This window comes from Penicillium brevicompactum, assembly GCF_028827555.1.
Source record: "Penicillium brevicompactum strain IBT 35665 chromosome Unknown utg000001l_segment0_segment0, whole genome shotgun sequence".
Classification (NCBI taxonomy): Eukaryota; Fungi; Ascomycota; class Eurotiomycetes; order Eurotiales; family Aspergillaceae; genus Penicillium; species Penicillium brevicompactum.
Window position 1 is genome coordinate 5,412,579 of NW_026623203.1, and position 17,471 is coordinate 5,430,049.

At 47.8% G+C, this 17,471-nt stretch overlaps 4 protein-coding genes across 4 annotated transcripts; 1 reads left to right on the forward strand and 3 right to left on the reverse strand.

The window, feature by feature from the left end:
- Positions 1 to 5,114: 5,114 nt before the first annotated feature.
- On the reverse strand, positions 5,115 to 5,585 carry N7506_001809 (uncharacterized protein; the record flags this gene model as incomplete). Its single annotated transcript, XM_056951105.1, has 2 exons — positions 5,115 to 5,350; positions 5,414 to 5,585. 2 exons carry the CDS (start codon positions 5,583 to 5,585, stop codon positions 5,115 to 5,117), a joined length of 408 nt encoding a protein of 135 aa, XP_056817020.1.
- Positions 5,586 to 7,303: 1,718 nt separating this feature from the next.
- Positions 7,304 to 7,843, reverse strand: N7506_001810 (uncharacterized protein; the record flags this gene model as incomplete). The annotated part of the gene is made up of 1 exon (XM_056951106.1): positions 7,304 to 7,843. One exon carries the CDS (start codon positions 7,841 to 7,843, stop codon positions 7,304 to 7,306), a length of 540 nt encoding a protein of 179 aa, XP_056817021.1.
- Positions 7,844 to 9,238: 1,395 nt separating this feature from the next.
- On the forward strand, positions 9,239 to 9,987 carry N7506_001811 (uncharacterized protein; the record flags this gene model as incomplete). Its single annotated transcript, XM_056951107.1, has 2 exons — positions 9,239 to 9,325; positions 9,382 to 9,987. 2 exons carry the CDS (start codon positions 9,239 to 9,241, stop codon positions 9,985 to 9,987), a joined length of 693 nt encoding a protein of 230 aa, XP_056817022.1.
- A 3,059-nt stretch (positions 9,988 to 13,046) lies between these two features.
- N7506_001812 (uncharacterized protein) lies at positions 13,047 to 14,855 on the reverse strand (the record flags this gene model as incomplete). The annotated part of the gene is made up of 2 exons (XM_056951108.1): positions 13,047 to 13,750; positions 13,859 to 14,855. 2 exons carry the CDS (start codon positions 14,853 to 14,855, stop codon positions 13,047 to 13,049), a joined length of 1,701 nt encoding a protein of 566 aa, XP_056817023.1.
- Between the last annotated feature and the right edge of the window lie 2,616 nt (positions 14,856 to 17,471).

A 17,471-nucleotide genomic window follows, 5' to 3' on the forward strand; every position in this document is an offset into this window, starting at 1 on the left:
GCCAATAAGCCCTGTGACTGTAAAAATGTGCTTCGCAGGATAGGTCTGCGTCAACAACAATCCTCGCAGGGGGAGGGGCGCTGCGTTACCAAGTGAACTCCGCAGGGGGACGCTGTGATGACAATTGAGACCCGCAGGAGACCGCTGCGTTAACAAGTTATCTGCAGGAGACCGCTGCATCACCAAGTTCTCCGCAGACTAGGTCCTGCGTCAACAAAGCGCCTCGCAGGGACATCTGCGAAACCAAGAGTCTCCGCAGGGACATCTGCGACAAAAAGCCCCTCTAGCTCGTGCAGGCACCTCTTCGTGGTGCTAGGGACCAGTATTGGAGTATTAAGAGTACTCGTAGAAGCCAAGACCTGCAAACCATCTTGATGACGTATGATGTGTTTTGAATGATGATCATTGGAGGAACAAAATGAGCCCTAGATAGAAGCGATCCAATATCAGAATCGTAATCTCATGTTTCAACCTTCGTCACCGAGTGCCGTATTCCCAACCCTCCTGTCTTCATTTTTTGCGGTCGGCTAGTGTTCCCGCCGCAATAAAATGCATCTGCGTCAGAGCGAAGAGCGAAGAGAGACTTGAGTGTTTGGCTGCGTCGCGGATGTGTTGATGAGTGTTAATGACCGTTGATGAACGTTGATGAACGTTGGTGACCGTTGATGAACGTTGGTGACCGCTGATGATAGTATGGAAAGGGGTGTTGATGTGTATTGTGGTACATGGCCAGGCGGTGAAGTTGACTGATCGTCACCAGACTTCGGCAAAGCCCAACCAAGCCCATTACCAATTTCTATGCACACGACTACAGTATTCGCATTTATAACCCTGCTGATTAATGTATGATTTTTATGCATGTTCTATAAGCCCATATCTCGGCCCGACATTTTCCATGGCCCAATCCGGGGGTTGAACTATTCCAAGATGCAATATCAAGATTCAACGGCAAAGACCTGGTAATAAATAAAAATATGGAAAACAATGGCTATACTATAAACTCGATTGAGCTGGTCCAATGCAAACACCAATATCCCTCGGTGAAGCTATCATGAGGGAAAAAACCCACGATCAGACCTACCAGGTGTAGATGAAGCATTGAATGAGGAGCGCTCGAAATGCGTTTTGTTGCTCAGGTAATTATGGTGATGCGATAGACTGTTACTCGCAGTCGAATTGGCCGCTTCAGGCGGCTTGCAAGTCACACTCCTACTCTGCTGTAGAATGCCTACATCCACAACGGTCGCGAGTCAAACTGGATTCCCAATAAAGAGGGCGAAGAAATTGAGGGGCTTGGCCCGAAAATTTCCGATTGGCTGCTTCTTCATCGGAGCCGTCGCACCTTGGTCAGTTACAGCAATTACGATTCACATTGCGAGCCCATCTCCTATGTAGCAACCACACCGGACTCAAATTGGAAACCACTGCTTTTTGGGCATAGTACCCGAGTTCACGCGATCGAGCATACTCTACTGTGTAGAGAACATGGTTGCAGCCCGATCAGGTCTAGCAAGCGCCATCTTGACCAGATCTGGCAAAGACGATTCCGCCAGCATTTACGACGGACTTTGGTGATGCGATCTGATTGAATTGGAGCCGCAGCAGACATGCGCGTAACCAATCCCACCGAAAGCAATCATATGAATGCTGATTAGGGATAGAAATTTAAACATAGGCTGTCATAGATAGTCAGCGAGATCGCACAGAGGATGGCTCTGAGTAAAGTAGTGCAGACATCCAACTCACCTTTACAGAGGATCTGCTTGAACAGTGATATGCCAAATGTCATCCATGGTGCGGTGAGGTTTGACAAAAATATATACTTGATGCTCAAGGACAGTCGACGTAAGGGACGGAGAAAATCGGCTATTTCCTAGCAAGATATGCTTGGGCGGAATATGTTAGAGGACGATTTCAGTGAGAAAATGATACACGCGCTCGGCTTGACTGATCTGCAGATGCAGTAATATCCGGAAAATGGCTTTTGGACAAGTTGCTCGGGCTTGGATGGAAAAAAAAGCATGCTAGGGCATCAAGTCTACCAAAAATCTGTCCAAAGACACCACAATATTTCTGACAGCGCCCTCCATGCAGCGTCGTGTATGTCCAGTTGGTCCCTTCCCGCTCGCTCGTATGCGTCGAACGGCCCAGCAACGTGGGGGTAGGATCAGATGGGACAGTATAGGTCGGTAATTCGTAATTCGTAGCTCGTGGGTTTTTAGTTTGCTCGGCTGTGACTCGGAACCAGACGGTCTCTCTCTTGGTGCGTAGCTGATAAGACCATTATTATCCCGTAGGCTCGAAATGACGGGACATTTGCCTCACCTTCTCCTTGCACGCAGACTTGGACTAACAATCTAGCCATCTGCAAAGGTATGGCTCACCTGCCACCAAGCAAGACAAAACCACCAGCATTTTTCGGGTCTTTTAGAGTTTCAGGACTGAAAAGACGCGAGATGCCAACCGAGGACAATGCCATTGGACGTCAGGAATTTGATCCACAAAGAACCTATTCTTTCGCGATGTTCGAATACCGAGACGGACGGTGGTTTGGCCCATTATGCCTTGGTTTTTGTATCGGTAGACACATCAGCACATGGCTGGTGCATAGTGTCGACTGAGATAAGGGCCGAGACGATGTGAACATTCCAGTCATTCCTCGTCCATGCCACCAGTGGTCATGAGGAAGGGACAGATAGTTTGCGATCGCTTCGATATAGGGGAGCTCGAGCAGACAAATTTGGTCGCATCGCATTCGACTCGAGTGACGGGAATAAGAGGGGTATCCTGTTCTGCGATCCAAGTCAGCAAGGCTTAGCACTTGGACGAGATTTTATAATTTACCTGTTCATAAAGTTCGCAGAACGTTCGCTTGGGACGAAACGATCAATTAGCTTGTGGTCATATCTTACCCACGAGATCACTTACAATTGTCTTCATCAATGCAGTCACCATTCATGCCATGTTGACATGATGTTGTATCCAATTCGTCGCACACTCCGGCTGTCGCTTCGAACAAGCCGCGCTGGGTGCACCGGGCAAATTCTGAGAGCCGAAGGCGTGAGACGAACCACCTGTGACAGGAAAATGTATATTCGTAATGGGATAAGACCTCGCGATGGGGACGGCGACTATTCCATCATCATGGTTTGAAGGCGGTGAGGTTGAGGCGGAAGACGCGATGGATCACGCGTCGTAGTGACGTGGTCTTATCTCCGATCCGGCGATAGGACTCACAACGGGTATCTTTCACAGTGGCGATGGCTGCTCCTATAGTGGCATAAAAATGAGTAATGGTATGTATTGGTGATTTGGAGCACAAAAATTCGCAACAACTGATATAGCGCAGCAGAGGATGCGATAAATCACTCACATTGCCATGAAGAATGGACGTCTCAAGCTTCTGCGCAGCGAAGCTCGCGATCGGATGTCCGCACCTGTTATTAGCCCGTTCCTTCTTCACCTCATTTTTTGCTGCGTGGTTTGACGCGACGGGGCCATGAACATTGTATAGGCAATGGCCTTGTGTAGAGCACTAACGCGGGTACCATGTCCTCGGGGACTTCTGGTGCGATGTCCATGTTCACTGTCATTCATTAGCTTGTAGATCGGCGACATAATCCGTGACTCACATGTTCTGGTGGCCAAGACTAGGGACAAAGAGATGGCTCAGATCGGTGGCCTTTGCGCTCGCGTATTGTGGTCAATTTTCCTCGGTTCTATTGAAATCGCATCGTCTTCAGAACCAGTGAGACAGGCCAGGCTAAGACTCAGATGCCTCGACGTGAATGTTTGCGCTTTCTTTTGGGAATACACAGAGGCTGTACAGTAGATTAGCCCAGTCGGCTGCTCTGGCGGAGGCATCTTCGCATAGACATCTTTAATCGGCTGGTGTGAAATGCAGTGCATCTGGTGGGAATCATATCTGTAACTCTCACAGGCACTGTCTGGCTTGCTCATCCACGATGTATTCTATGAATGTCAGTACAGTTGAATTCAGTACTGGGTCAAGAGTGGAGAACTTGGACTAAAGACACAAGCCTGCTCGACTTTGCGTAGTCAAGTGAAGAAATTGTAGAGCAAATCTCTGGCGGTAGAGGACGTATTTATAGGCTTCTCGGCTTCTTCTGTTGCGCTTGTTCTCTGCTTGGTAGAACGCGTTGGGGGACACTTCTTAATTGAGACCTGTTGAAACCCATGTCTTCTTTTCACCGCAACTATTTATAGCGACACTTTTAATGCTTTAGATGCTCAGCGAGAGAGACGAGCAAGACTCGTGCTGAACAACAGCATGCTGGGTTGGTCAAGAAACGTTGGCTCACTGCCGAATCCTTCACGGCTCATAAAATTGAGGCACTGAGTAGAATTCAATTCGCAATAACAGTCTCATATTTCTTGTTCTGATACCTCACCCGTGAGTGACTCAACGTTGAATCACCGAAAAGCACCTACTTGAGCTGTGGGTCTGCCCGACCAGAAATGCGGAACGCGAGGTCTCAGTAGGATGTGCTCGGCCCGTCAACCCGTTGAAGCTTAGCCCAACGTTGTCAACACTCAATTTTCGAACTTGTGACCATGAATATACATTGAATAATAAATTTGATATTTCTTTGAGTTTCTTTGTTTAATGACGACATGTTCCACGATATTCGATTTCTCAGATTTCTGAGGCGTTCAACTAAGAGAAATCTGATTGAAATATGTTGAATTAGACAAGCAGGCTAGAATAATGCAGCATGAAGGTGCTATCCTGATCTATTGAACGGAGAGGTATGGGTGGGAATTAAATATGTAAATTTGTCTAATTCAGGTAAAAACTGGAAGCAAAGCTCTTTTAGTGCATGATTGGGACCCGGTTTACTATGCCGTAGGCTGCCGATCAGGGGTAAGGACACGCGAGGTTCCTATTGGCTTATCCAACTATGGAAGTTTGCGATACACTTCGAGAATTGAACTCCCAAGAGAATAGAATAACAGGAAATTCTCAACAAAGTTGTGCCACAGCCAGAATATATCCCTTTCGGCCAAGGGGTTTCAAAATGCGGGAAGAACATAATGTATCTCGTATCCATTTTATTTTGAAAAACGGGCTAGCAAAGTGCAGAGATTCTTTTTCAATGCAGAGACGGATTCCAAAGAGCTTCTGGGTGCACAGCATCGCACGTGCTGCCAACCCTCAGTCCATCACTCAACGTACAAGCCGAAATGTTTCCTTGCTTGTTGAAAAAGGTGACCCGACCGGTCTTTTCCAATAAGATCCACACCGCTGGCAGGCCCTCTGCTGTACTGCATGCCTCGACAGATACCATTGGCAAGTCGCGGCTGGTGCCATTGACTGCTTCGCCCAATTCTAGATATTCGTCAGTCGGCCGGTCATAAGTTGATTATTTTAGGGTTCTCATAGGGTTCTCACTCGAGCAGTCTTCTTTATTTGGTAGGGCAAATGGACTCGAATGACCCGTGCAGCCATGATTGCCATTTGACCATATCATGCACTGGTCCCCGACATCAACAATGCCCAGAGTGCTAGCAGCAGAGTGCTGCGCGTAGAGGATGGCAGGGAGTGCGAAGACAGATAGATGCATTCCGTCAATAATTGCTTCGATGAACCAGACGGCAAGGAGATAAAGACGCTATCTTGAAAGAAACTGGCAGTCCCAGTATCGCTCGTCTGATCTAGCAAGCTAAAAGAGCACGACTCTGCACGGGATATTGTCACGTATTTTATATTCATTTCGTTCTACAGCACGACTGCGTTGGTGATCGTGAAAAAGCGGGCAAGCAAATAAATTTGTGAGGCACATGGTGGGCGTGCGTCGTTGTTTGAGGTAATATTTCTAGGCTTGTTCACTATTGTACGCAGAAATCGAAGGCTAGTAAACCATATTTGCATTCAACTTTCTCCAACGGCTCATTGTGGCAACAGTGAATCGCGAAGAGGGACGAGTGAAGCAAAAATTGGCCACAGGGCGAGTCTCGACAATTTTATCCGTACCGCCTTCCGATAGCGAAACAGTTCATCTCTATGAATTGATGTCAGTGGTAGTTTACCACTAAGCCCGTTTTGGACAGGATCCACAAGAGAAGCTTACTAAGAAGCAAGCCCCTGAGTCTGGTATGTATATAACAGGCGGACGGATGTATTTAGAAGAACAGCTGTTTAGTGATAATACATTGCTACGTACGAGACCTTACCGATCCATCAATCGTTGACAATTGACAATCATTGTGAATTTAAATTGGGACCTAACACATAGATCCTGGAAACGCCAAAAGCAAATCTAGGAAATGTTTGTTCTCTGGGAACTTATCTTTAGCTCCTGGGGCCATTTCTGTTTCTAGGAACTGAGGTCCACCCCTGGGATCTCTACTATACGATCCTGGTTGAGTATGAACTGGTTTTGGGAATACATTGGCTGGAACTGGGAGCTGTCGCGCTCCTGAGACCCCAATTCTGGATCCCAGAGTCAATACTCTGCCTTCTGGGGTTGCGGAAAAACCTCACAAGTCACCTTCACCAGACCTGCGCACAAATCTGCGTAATTTGCTAATCCCGGAAAGGCTTAGCCATAGCCCCAGGAACCGCACTTGAGTTTCCAGGAGGTGATGAAACTGTCAACAGGAACATGACTTTGGTTCCCGGAGGTGAAAGTACTCGACCCCAGAAGCTACGTCGGGCTTCCTGGGGGCTACGTGGCTCCCAGAAGCTGCTTTTTTGCCCCTAGAGACCGCACCAGAGCCCCTGGGAGTAAGAGGGCTCCTAGGGTCAAGATGCGCATTCCCAGGGCTGATAGAGCTGTCAACAGGGGCGTGACTGATTTAGTGAGGGTGGGAATGGAGAGTTACGTACGATTTGCTGGGGCTATGTGATCCCTGGGTAACTCACATTATTCTCGGGTCGGCGGCTATTGAAATCTTGACGGCCACCAAGGTTGATGGATGTTTACGCAGAGCAGGTCTTCAACCATCACCTGCTTGCTACATGAAGCCACTCAGCATAATGCTCCATGATTGGCCAAGATTGGTTGGCTAGTCAGATCAAGCGATGAACATGCTTTGGTTTCAATCACGGAATTCAATTGGTAAATAATCTCACCAACTTTGCAGTAGAGTCCATTGCTTTACCTTTTCATCGCACACCTCTACTGTTTTTGGACTCCACCTCCCTCATTGTTCGAAAATATCATCAAATCCTGCGACTGCCTTTTTTCGTAAATCCGGTTTTGACTCGTTCCTCACTCCTACTTTATGGGGTCGATGGAACCCCACTTTGCCTGTTTTATAGCTCCGTGCGCACACTCTGCTAGTGTCCGCGTAAGGCACATATGGCAAAAGGCACGAGAGACATGATGACCGCTAAAACCTCGAAAGCCGCCTGTCCAACGGCTCCATAATACATAGTCTTGTAGTATGGAAAATTTCCCTCATTGCCAAATAACTCAAATGATGTCTGAAAGCCATGGACCTTGCTGGCAACATAACCCCTCAAGGATAGAACGATAAAGCTGACGACGAGTTGAGTGCAGACGTAGTAAAGTCGATACTTGCGGTCTTCTCGCAGGCATCTTGGGTGGATCGCAAGGACGATCCCGAAGATGGAAAACAGGGCTGAGATGAGGGCCACAATCACCATGAACACGACGACGTTGTCCATGAGGTTTTGAAACGTGATGTCCAAAATAGAGTCGCTTGAGGTGGCGAGGCCAGATTTTGCACGGTCTCGTAGGATGACCGCAAGGCGTACAATGGCCGAACTGAGACCGGCAAGAGCCAGCCAGGTAATTGAAAGGAAAAGGAAGGCAAGACGCATTCGAATTGTGGCTGCGGAAGTATTTAGAGGCATTGTGTCCGCAAGAAAGGATTTTTCCGAATGCAGGCAGGTGAGGCAGGTCTCGTTGAAGAACAGCAGAACGATGAAGGAGGTCAATCCTCGGGCACCGTGAATTTATATGTGCTATGGTCTCTTCATATAAATGCTGCCTTAATAAAGAATGGCCCAGCTGGTAGTGCGCCGCGCTAGGTGCCTTTCTCATACTTTGTTGCCTCAGTGGTAATCCTTATAGGCATTCTCTCGGTAAGAATGTTTCAGGTAGAAGCACTATCTGTATCCTTTAGATCGACGGACACGAAGACCGTCGCGAATCTTTGGTATCAAGGCAGCTCTAGAAATCACCCCGTGTATTCCTAGGATTTACTGTCCTGTGAAACGGAGCCAGTAGATTATCATCATCTCCAAAGTGATGGATTGTGCATAACATATTTCAAACCAAATAGTGATCCCAGGAAAATTTCCTGTACTGACAGAGTTTGCTTTGGTCCTTTTTGCGAAATTGCTTTGCTGTACTCAAGGAATAATTCCTTTGCTGTTGATTGACAAATTACTGCACACTTCCACAGGAAGACAAATCCCGCTATTTTCTGTCGTTTCTGCTGAGCTTGTTTTCTGCCAGCCAACTTAGGATCTGCTTCCAACCGTAAGGCAACGCTCACTGTTCGGTGAACCAACGTGGCCGATTAAGAATAAATTTGGACTGGCAAATTTAACCAAGTCCCGCTAGTGAGTAGGGAGCTAACATAGCTCAAATAAATACTTTATATGTGTGAAAAATTACACGCTGTTAGTGTTCAGTGGTTTTGAAGTTCAACGTTGATGTAATCGTTGAAATCAACTTTCTGACACCATTCACCCCCCGTACATCCAAAGGAATTATCTGAGAGTACTCAGCGAATGTATCAGCACAATACTACCAAGCTTTTGTGGACGAGACTAAAGCCCCCGGTGCTCCTGGAAGCGCAAAAACGACTCCATCAGTCCTCTTTTCTACCGTGGCTTTTGCCGCGGCTGAATCGTGAGGCAATAACAACCCCCTTCCGCATGTTTCTAATTCATGACCAACTCCAATCTGGCAACTAGGTTACTCCAGGGAATGCGCTTCCAACCAATCGGTGCTTCGGGCACCACGTGGATACGGCAACTGGATTGAAACATCATCGACTCGATCGTCGCATTGGTCTACGTACTGTGATTGAGGCAGAAAATCAATATCCCAAGTGCTCCTGGGAGCCGGCATTGATATTGGTAATCCGCGAAAACTGGCTAGTGGATATATCTTTAATGGTGGATATCAAACATTTAAAAGCTCATGATTGTCCTATGGTTGATGCTACTATGCCCTTCTTTTGCTCTAATAACCTGCTAGTAAAGCACCATATTATCAGCAAAACTAAAAAAATCATCATGGATTATAAGCTGCCACAGGCATCAAAGAGGTCCAATACCTTGGACACAGAAGAACACAGTGGACTTACATGGCAAACTGGTATCGTTATTTTAGAACCCCTTTTCGAGGAATCCATCGGCTGACTATCTATCGCATGGAGGCAATGAATCGACTGAAAACTTCCGTCGGGTCGTTCGTCCGTTTATCCACGAAAATCGCGGCCACAAGCCAGGTTCTACAACCGTCTGTTGACCAGTCCGCTGGCTCTGTAGCTACAGAGGTAGCTACTTCTGTTGGCAGCTCGATGATCTATATGATGTCTCCAAGCGCGATAAAGACTGAAAATCAAGACCTAGCTCCACTGAACGCGAGCAAAAGGGTAGCCGACTCCTCAAACCTCCCACGAAAGCAACATCGACACTCATCCTCCGCATCTCAAATACAAGGCCGCTCACAACTGGCGGCCCAAGAGATGTATCGAAGGAGACCCTTTTCCCATATAACAATTAGTAGGAATTTAATTAGCGATACAATCCAATACCTACAAACGCTATCCGACCGAATCTTGATCGCTGACACCATCTCCTCCACGGAGTGGGTCACGATGCATCTCGCCACGCAATTGCTACAGAGCAGGTACGAAGATATCCTTGGGATGGAAGAGATGGAAACAAATGATGTGTCCGAGTTTAATTTCCCACCGGCACAGCCAGAAGAGAGGTGCCGGAAGTGTGCTGCCGCGGATGAGGAGCGGCTGTATGACTGAGGGGCTGTTCCTTTTCATTAGTTTGTTGGCATATTTTGAGAGAATAGCTGGTTTTTAAAAATGAGGGAGCAATTATATGTCCCTAAATGTCACCATATCAACTAATATGAACCAATAGGGCATCATTTGTAGATTATAATAGACTCTAGTATTGGTAAGACAAGAAAACCTAGAGCGTCGAGATCCAAACCAGCCGTGCCAGTATTCGTCGGACGATGGCGAGAGATCGACTCAAAGAGCTGAAAGGCGAGCTTTCAAGTCAAAGGCATGCCAAAGCATAAGAAAAACCCCCGAATCCTTGCCTTTCATCTAGCCAAGATGGTGGTTACAGCGCCGGCTAGATGCTGGTCGCTTACAAGTCGCGAGTAATGATTTGATGGCTATGTAAGTGGAGCTCCCAATGCGCATCGCAAGAATCAGTGGCAAGTTTGACATTTCATAGCCCTGCCAGTTATTGGAACAAACATCCCATCTTTTCCCTATACATTCGTTGACATGAGCATGTCATAGGCGAAACGCCCTAATAGAGGCCGTCGTTATAGAGAAGCTATTGCGGACTCTCGCTCGCTTGATGGCTTCCGTATTTTTATATTTGGTTCGCTCTCGGCCGTAGGAAACCTAAAAATACACCCTAGACAGCATTCCCTCACTAGGAAGCATTTCGTAGGTTACAATATCGTGGGGAAGTTGAGTTAGGGGCCAATATGCTGAGCAGTGTCGCCATGTGTCAATTCGTGTGAGAATCCTCAATTAGCTCGAGACTCATGTCCGTGACAGCTGAACAGCTCACTATTTGTCGTAAAAGGTCATCCGTGCCGGCAACAGTTTTCATGTAAGCTCCGTGGCTCATCAGCCTTATGACAGTCGGTCGAAGCTGCCATTCCTATCATTGACGAAAGTCCAACCTAACACCGCATGTATAAATAAATAGAATTCCACTTTCTCTCAGTTCTTGCACGTATTGAATTAGGGAACACACTCCTGTGATCACGTCACCCAAGCCATCCAAAGACAACATGATATGTGACCTTGGCACTATCAAAGCTCTATCTCAGCTCCTCATTTCAACGTCGGCCCCCACCAACTGCGAGAGTTATGTGGCGGCCACCACAAAATCAGATTACGTTGGTTTATATGAGCTGTTGGAAAACTGCTATACAGTCCGTTCTGTGAGCATCGAGTCTATCGAATCAGGATACACACGTCCGTCCTGGCATTTTGAGACAATTTGCTGCCACGAAAAAATCATTGGTGTACATTTACAAGAATATGCAGGCCGCTCATTTTCGATGGCTTTTGAGACCGGTTCAACGTGTTTAAGCACTTGTCATAGTAGAGTGAGGAAACGGATGCCCTTCAAACATGTCATAGCGGAAATCGGGTTGGTTGGTGGATCCTAAACATGTGTTGACCATCGCACCCTCGATAAACGTTGAGTAAATAGGAAGTCAAAAGTTGTTGATGGCAGTTAGTTCTCACGGTCCTTATGCGCAACTAAAGGAAGCTCTTGGTGAGTGTTTTACTCTTTATCATATTTTTAAGTTTGTCTAATGTATGTATTTAATCACCACCTTCGCAGAAAAGAGAGGATGGTGTTTAATCAATTTAATTGGCTTGTTTGTCTCCATTTGTTTTGATGTCTGTGCCATCCCCTGATACTTTGCCACCCCCCAAGTCTACCAGCGAGAATTTTCTCATCCCTCCTACGAGTTGCACTTCTTTTTTGCCTTAGTTTCCTGGCAACCAATATTCAGCCAGATAAAGGACCTGCCAAGGCTCAAGAATCCCGCAGACTCGAGAGCCCGGTTCTATAGTTGCTCGGCGCAGTTTTGTGGCGCCAAGTACTGCTGCGCTTTTCGCTTTTCATCGCATTAAAAAATCAAGTCTCTTTTGGTGCGTATTTCATGAGTTCCTGTGTTTTTTATTCTTTCCTTGCCTTACCAGTGTGCAGTTTGGAACTAGCGTCACTCTGAAGCTAAATTAACCGAATTGAGAATATATACAAAAGCATGCAATAGAAAGAAAGAGTTGACGATCAAATATACCAAGCAATAGCAAGCAAAGGTCTGCTCGTAGAGTCGCAATGTTGATTAATGTAGGATTTGGCAAATTTAGGATCTTCAACAATGATAATAGTAGAATGAACGAAATATCATAGACCCTATAACGACCCGGAATCAGGCTGACCTACCTAGCACACAATGGTTTTTCGGGGACAACGTAGGTTAATGCTTCTCCAAAGTGGAGCAAGGAGTAGCCTAGGGCCAATCATATCGTGCCACTTATAATGTCCAATTAGCGACATCTAAAAATATTTCCCTTACATGCGACTGGGCTCTATTTGACGCCATCGGTACCCAGAGTAGGGCCCCATTATGCGGCCGTTCGCGAATATAGGGTTGGTTAACGGGGAACACTGAAGTATATACTTTATACTTGACTGACCAAACCCAGGATCACTCCATATCTTTTCAGACACTTGTAAAAGACTTCGTGTTACATTATGTGTCGAACTGAGGGGTGGTATTTTGCCACTAAGGACAGGGTTTTTCATCAAGTACCCATTCCCTCTTTGTCTCTGTATGGTAAACGGGGTACGCTCGGCATACCAGCGTTGTAGCACGGTAGGAACGACTCCTGAGATCTGATAACGCTTCAACAGCAAGATCCAGATGGAACAATAATCAATGCATCTCAATGGGACACCTCAATACTAGCACATACCAGTATCCGTCAATCCGACAGTATCTTTCTCCTCTCCGCCAATACTTAAAATTGAAGGTACGGTAAATCACCTCCATGCTTAGTACGGTCACGTGTGCTTGTAGCAAAGGTCACTTTCAGTACGGACATCGGAAATTGACCCCTGCTGTTCTTTTCGGTGTGCGTTGATTTATAGCTCAATTGTTTTCCTTTTTAGATGAGAGCGCGAAGAAAAGAAGGAGATACGACTTAGGTAGCGGACCGAATGTGGTCCAGTTGGGACCTGCATCCTTGCACAGATGTGATCGACTTTTGGTATTAGCACGTATAGAGACCACTCAAATGATCATTTCAATTCATCTTCTCTGTTCCAAAAGAGCAAGGAGCTTGTCTTGCAGTTCCTTATAGTCCGCTTCTCTCTTTTTCTCCCTGTCCTTCTGTTCCACCTCTCGCCTTTCTTCTCGTAGCTTCTGCTGTTCCAATTGAAGGAGAAGCTTCTCTTCTCTCCCCTTCTGTTCCGCCTCTCGCTTCTCTTCCCGTAGCTTCTGCTGTTCCAATTGAACGAGAAGCTTCTCTTCTCTCTCCTTCTGTTCCGCCTCTCGCTTCTCTTCCCGTAGCTTCTGCTGTTCCAATTGAACGAGAAGCTTCTCTTCTCTCTCCTTCTGTTCCGCCGCCCGCTTCTCTTCTCGTTCCTTCTGGTCTGCCAGCTGCTGTTGTAGTGTTTGCACCATCATACGTAGCTCTGGTTGTAGACCACGATTCTGCGAAGACGCTGCTCGGCGATAGCCCGGGCGTTCCTGCAATCCAACCATGGACACCTGAGAGTCAAGCTCATCAACATCCATACCAGAGACATCTTCGTCGGGGTTCGGAACTTCCTCCAGTATCCGCATCAATCTATCGGTATGAATAGGCAGGAATTCACAGTCCAAGTTCTCCACAAACTGATAACATGTCCATCGATTTGCTTTGACCCAGACGTTGGGTTGCGCAACAGGCCAGCGATAGAATGATACCTTGCCATCATTAATTTCCGGGTAGTAACCGTATATTCGAAAGCCTTCGAGCTAATGCGATATTGAAAAGCCCAGAATCCGCCGATGCACCTCTTCCGTGCAGCCTGCGGCTTGACACAAAGAGACCACAGCTCGCAGAGCAATGCACATACTATGCATGTTCTGCCGATCGGCAAGTTCCAGCGCCTGGTTCCCACATTTGATTTCTGCGGTCAAATATGGGAAGTACATGTCCTCTCGCACTGTGTAGGGCGATTTCTCGTCAGGCTTGATCCCGAGTTTGCGCCGCTGGCTCTCGGAAAAAGCCGACCATCTCAAGCCTCGTGCGTGATCAGGCTGAGGTTTCGGACCATAGATTGGCTCGGTCTTCAGCCAGGGATCATTGTACCCATCAATCACATCCTTCAAAGATTGGTTCCCTCGAATGTATTGATTCTCCGCGGATGGCATAATGAGAGGGTGCAGGTCCACCAACAGACGCGCTTCGGATCGATTCTGCAACGCATTATGAAAATCTGTGTTATACTCGTCTTCGAGCAGTGTGCCGGTGGGTGGTTCGATGGGCTGACTGAGGAGACGCTCACAGAGCGCAATATCCTCGGATATCGGGCCGGCAGAGGACTGTCGCATGAAGCATCCTTTGGTCTCCAGGATGGTGACATAATTGACAGCTCTATATGCATATGACCTGGTGTCCCGAGCCGAACTGCTCTCGCTGTTGTCCGATGAGACCGACCGAGCACGCCCTCGATCCGTTGAGATCGAACGCGATCGGGATCGTTTTGACGCGGGTTGGCTCATCACCTCAAGCGCGTCAGTCTCCGATGGCACAGGGATCCAGTGGTATATGTCGTCCAGAAGCTCGTCGGTGGTATTCGTGAGGGACGTTGGAATGGTAGTTCGATGTTCGAGAGGATCAGGTTGCTGGGCAGTCAGTGTGATGAATATCGCAAGTTGAGGGTCATAACAAACTTTACAATCACAGTCAGGGGAGAAGGGTGAAAGCGGTTGCTGCGCTTTGCTGTGCTCGTGCTCTTTCTTCCAAAGCTCTGGATTCGTGCTTGGGCTTTCTCGCCGGCGCGCTTTTGCTAGTCGCACGCCACCATCACTGTTGTAGCCATGTAACTCAGAAGGTGCTTCACGTTTCATGATGTCGACCTGGCCAATACAAGAAGATCATTGTCGCTGTCAAAAAGCACCCATCAACTAGGATTTTCGGTTGTTGCGTTTCATGAAGGAGCCCGACATCGAGCGATAACGAATGTTCGGTTTGGCGCGCGGCATGGCCTCTTGGCGTGGGCCTGTGCGCGATGATATTTTATCCACTGGCCCTTCATTACGGACCCGCTCGTGCCATTCCACACATCAACTCCACGACAAAACAATTATGTAGCCCAGATCACGTTGGCGTAGTTGACGCCAAGAATATGGTCTATGGAAGGGTTCTGATTAACTAGAGAGTACATCTATCTTTTGGCTCGGTCTATCCATGTTCTGGGTCGAACATCAATATCTAAGTCAACAAAACTATCGACTACTACCGGAGCGAATAAGTTTCGACTCTTGAATTTGAAATCAATGTATTTACAGAATGAGGAAGAAGACAGGACATACAGACGTCACTTAGCCAACAGAAGTGTGCAGAGGAGAATGGCTAATCTTCTAGGAAATTGTTGTTGTTCAGAGGTATGAATTAAGTTGTTATCTCGGAGGGATGCATGAGCCTATATATACAAGAATTACCCAAGTTGATTTTCAATCAACTTGGTCGTCTGTATAGATACTTCGGATCTAATTCCGACGGCGCGGCTTGGTTCCTGATCTGCACCAGCCTCATATCACAACATTCCCCCTCAGGATCGCTTTGCTGGCAAGGCGATACTGGATACGCTGTGCAGGCAAGCCTCGGTAAAACCACTCAAAAACCTTTGTGGGAAAATAAAGTGGAAAGAGCGCCTGCGCTGTCACGTTTGTTGCCTCTGAGTCTCCGAGGCTCCGATCCCTAGAAGACTACAGAACTTGGCGAATGCCGTAGGTCCCAACGGCTTGGTGAGACCGTCTGCGGCCTGTTCCGCAGTAGGAACATATTGAAGACCAATCTCGCCAGCATTCAGCACGGCTCGCTGATAGTGGAACTTCACGTTGAAATGTTTGGTCCGTTTGTGGAACTCGGGATTGCGCGAGAGGGCAATCGCGGACTGGTTGTCGGCCATGATGTTGGTGACCGGAGACCGATACAACTGTGTCTCGGCCAGGAAGGTGCGGAGCCATTGCAAATGCAGAATGGCATTGTATTGTCCAATGTACTCGGCATGAGTTGTCGACGTGGCCATTTCCCCCTGTCTCTTGGACGACCAGGAAACTGGTGCGCCTGCAAGTTGGAACACATAGCCAGATGTGGAGTATGCCCCATCAGTGACGACAGAGCCGCCAAAGTCGGCATCCGTGTATCCAATTAATTGTCCGCTGCGGTAGGTGATGCAATGGTATTGTGTGGCTTTGACATAGCGAAGCAATCGCTGCAGGGCGACCCGGTGGTGCGATTGCGGCTGAGACGTGAAGCGACTCAACGTGCCCAGCGCAAACGCAATGTCCGGTCGCGTTCCAACCATCAGATACATCAACGAACCGATGGCGGTTGCATATCGTGCTTTGCCTTCCTCGTCTGGAGGTGCTTCATCCGGATGATGATTCAAAACTTGCTTGGGATTCATCGGGGTGGTCTTCGCCTGACAGGTTTCCATGCCAAAGTCAGACATAATCTTTTGGATGTACTGGTGTTGGTGAATCGAAACGGCTCCGTTGGCATGGTAGTCGAATTGGATTCCGAGAAATGAACGCGGAGTTCCAAGGTCGTTCAATTGAAACTCCTTCTCCAATGCTTGTTGCACTTGTTTGATTTCGTGCGAATTGGCTGCCGTAATGAGAAAGTCATCGACATAGACACAGACCACGCAATCGGATTTGTAGAACACGCAGTTGTCCGATTCTGCCATAGTGAAGCCATGGGCGGCCAGCACGCGGTGGACGCATTGGTACCAAATCCGCGGGGCCTGTTTAAGTCCATACAAGGAACGACGAAGCCGGCATACGTAGCCTGGCTCTTCAAATCCTTCGGGCAACTCCATGTAGATGGAAGAGTCCACGTCACCGTGTAAGAACGCCGTGACGGCGTCGAATTGGTGAAGCTTCCATCCGCGTAATGCGGCGCTGGCGATGATGCAGCGGACTGAGTCCATTCGTGACACAGCAGCAAACGTTTCGTGGTAGTCGATGCCATATTTCTGCCGATATCCTTTGATCACCAATCGCGCTTTGCGCGTTCCGTTGACTTTGGTCTTGAAGACCCATTTGCAGCCAATCACATGATCTCCGGCGGGAACGTCCTTTCGTGGAACCTTTTCCCATGTTCCGTGTTCGAGAAGCGACGCATATTCTTTCTGGATGGCAGCCCACCATTCCAGTTGATTCGGGCACGACACGGCTTCGTGGAAAGTTGAGGGATCGACTGTGCGCGCAGATGTGGTATTCAGTGCGCCTGCGGTGTACACCTTGCCAAGTGATTCCAGCAAGCGCCGTGAGGGTCTTCTTCTGCGGCCATAGATGGAATAGCCGAGGTCCTGTGTGGTCTCTGCTTCCTGTTCAATTGGATTGACCGGCGAAGGTATTTCCTCCCCATGCTGAGACGGCGTTTTCTCTTGTTCGGATGATAAGGGCAAAGGCGATACCGGTGGGGTCGGCAGCCCATTAGCCAAGGAAGGTACT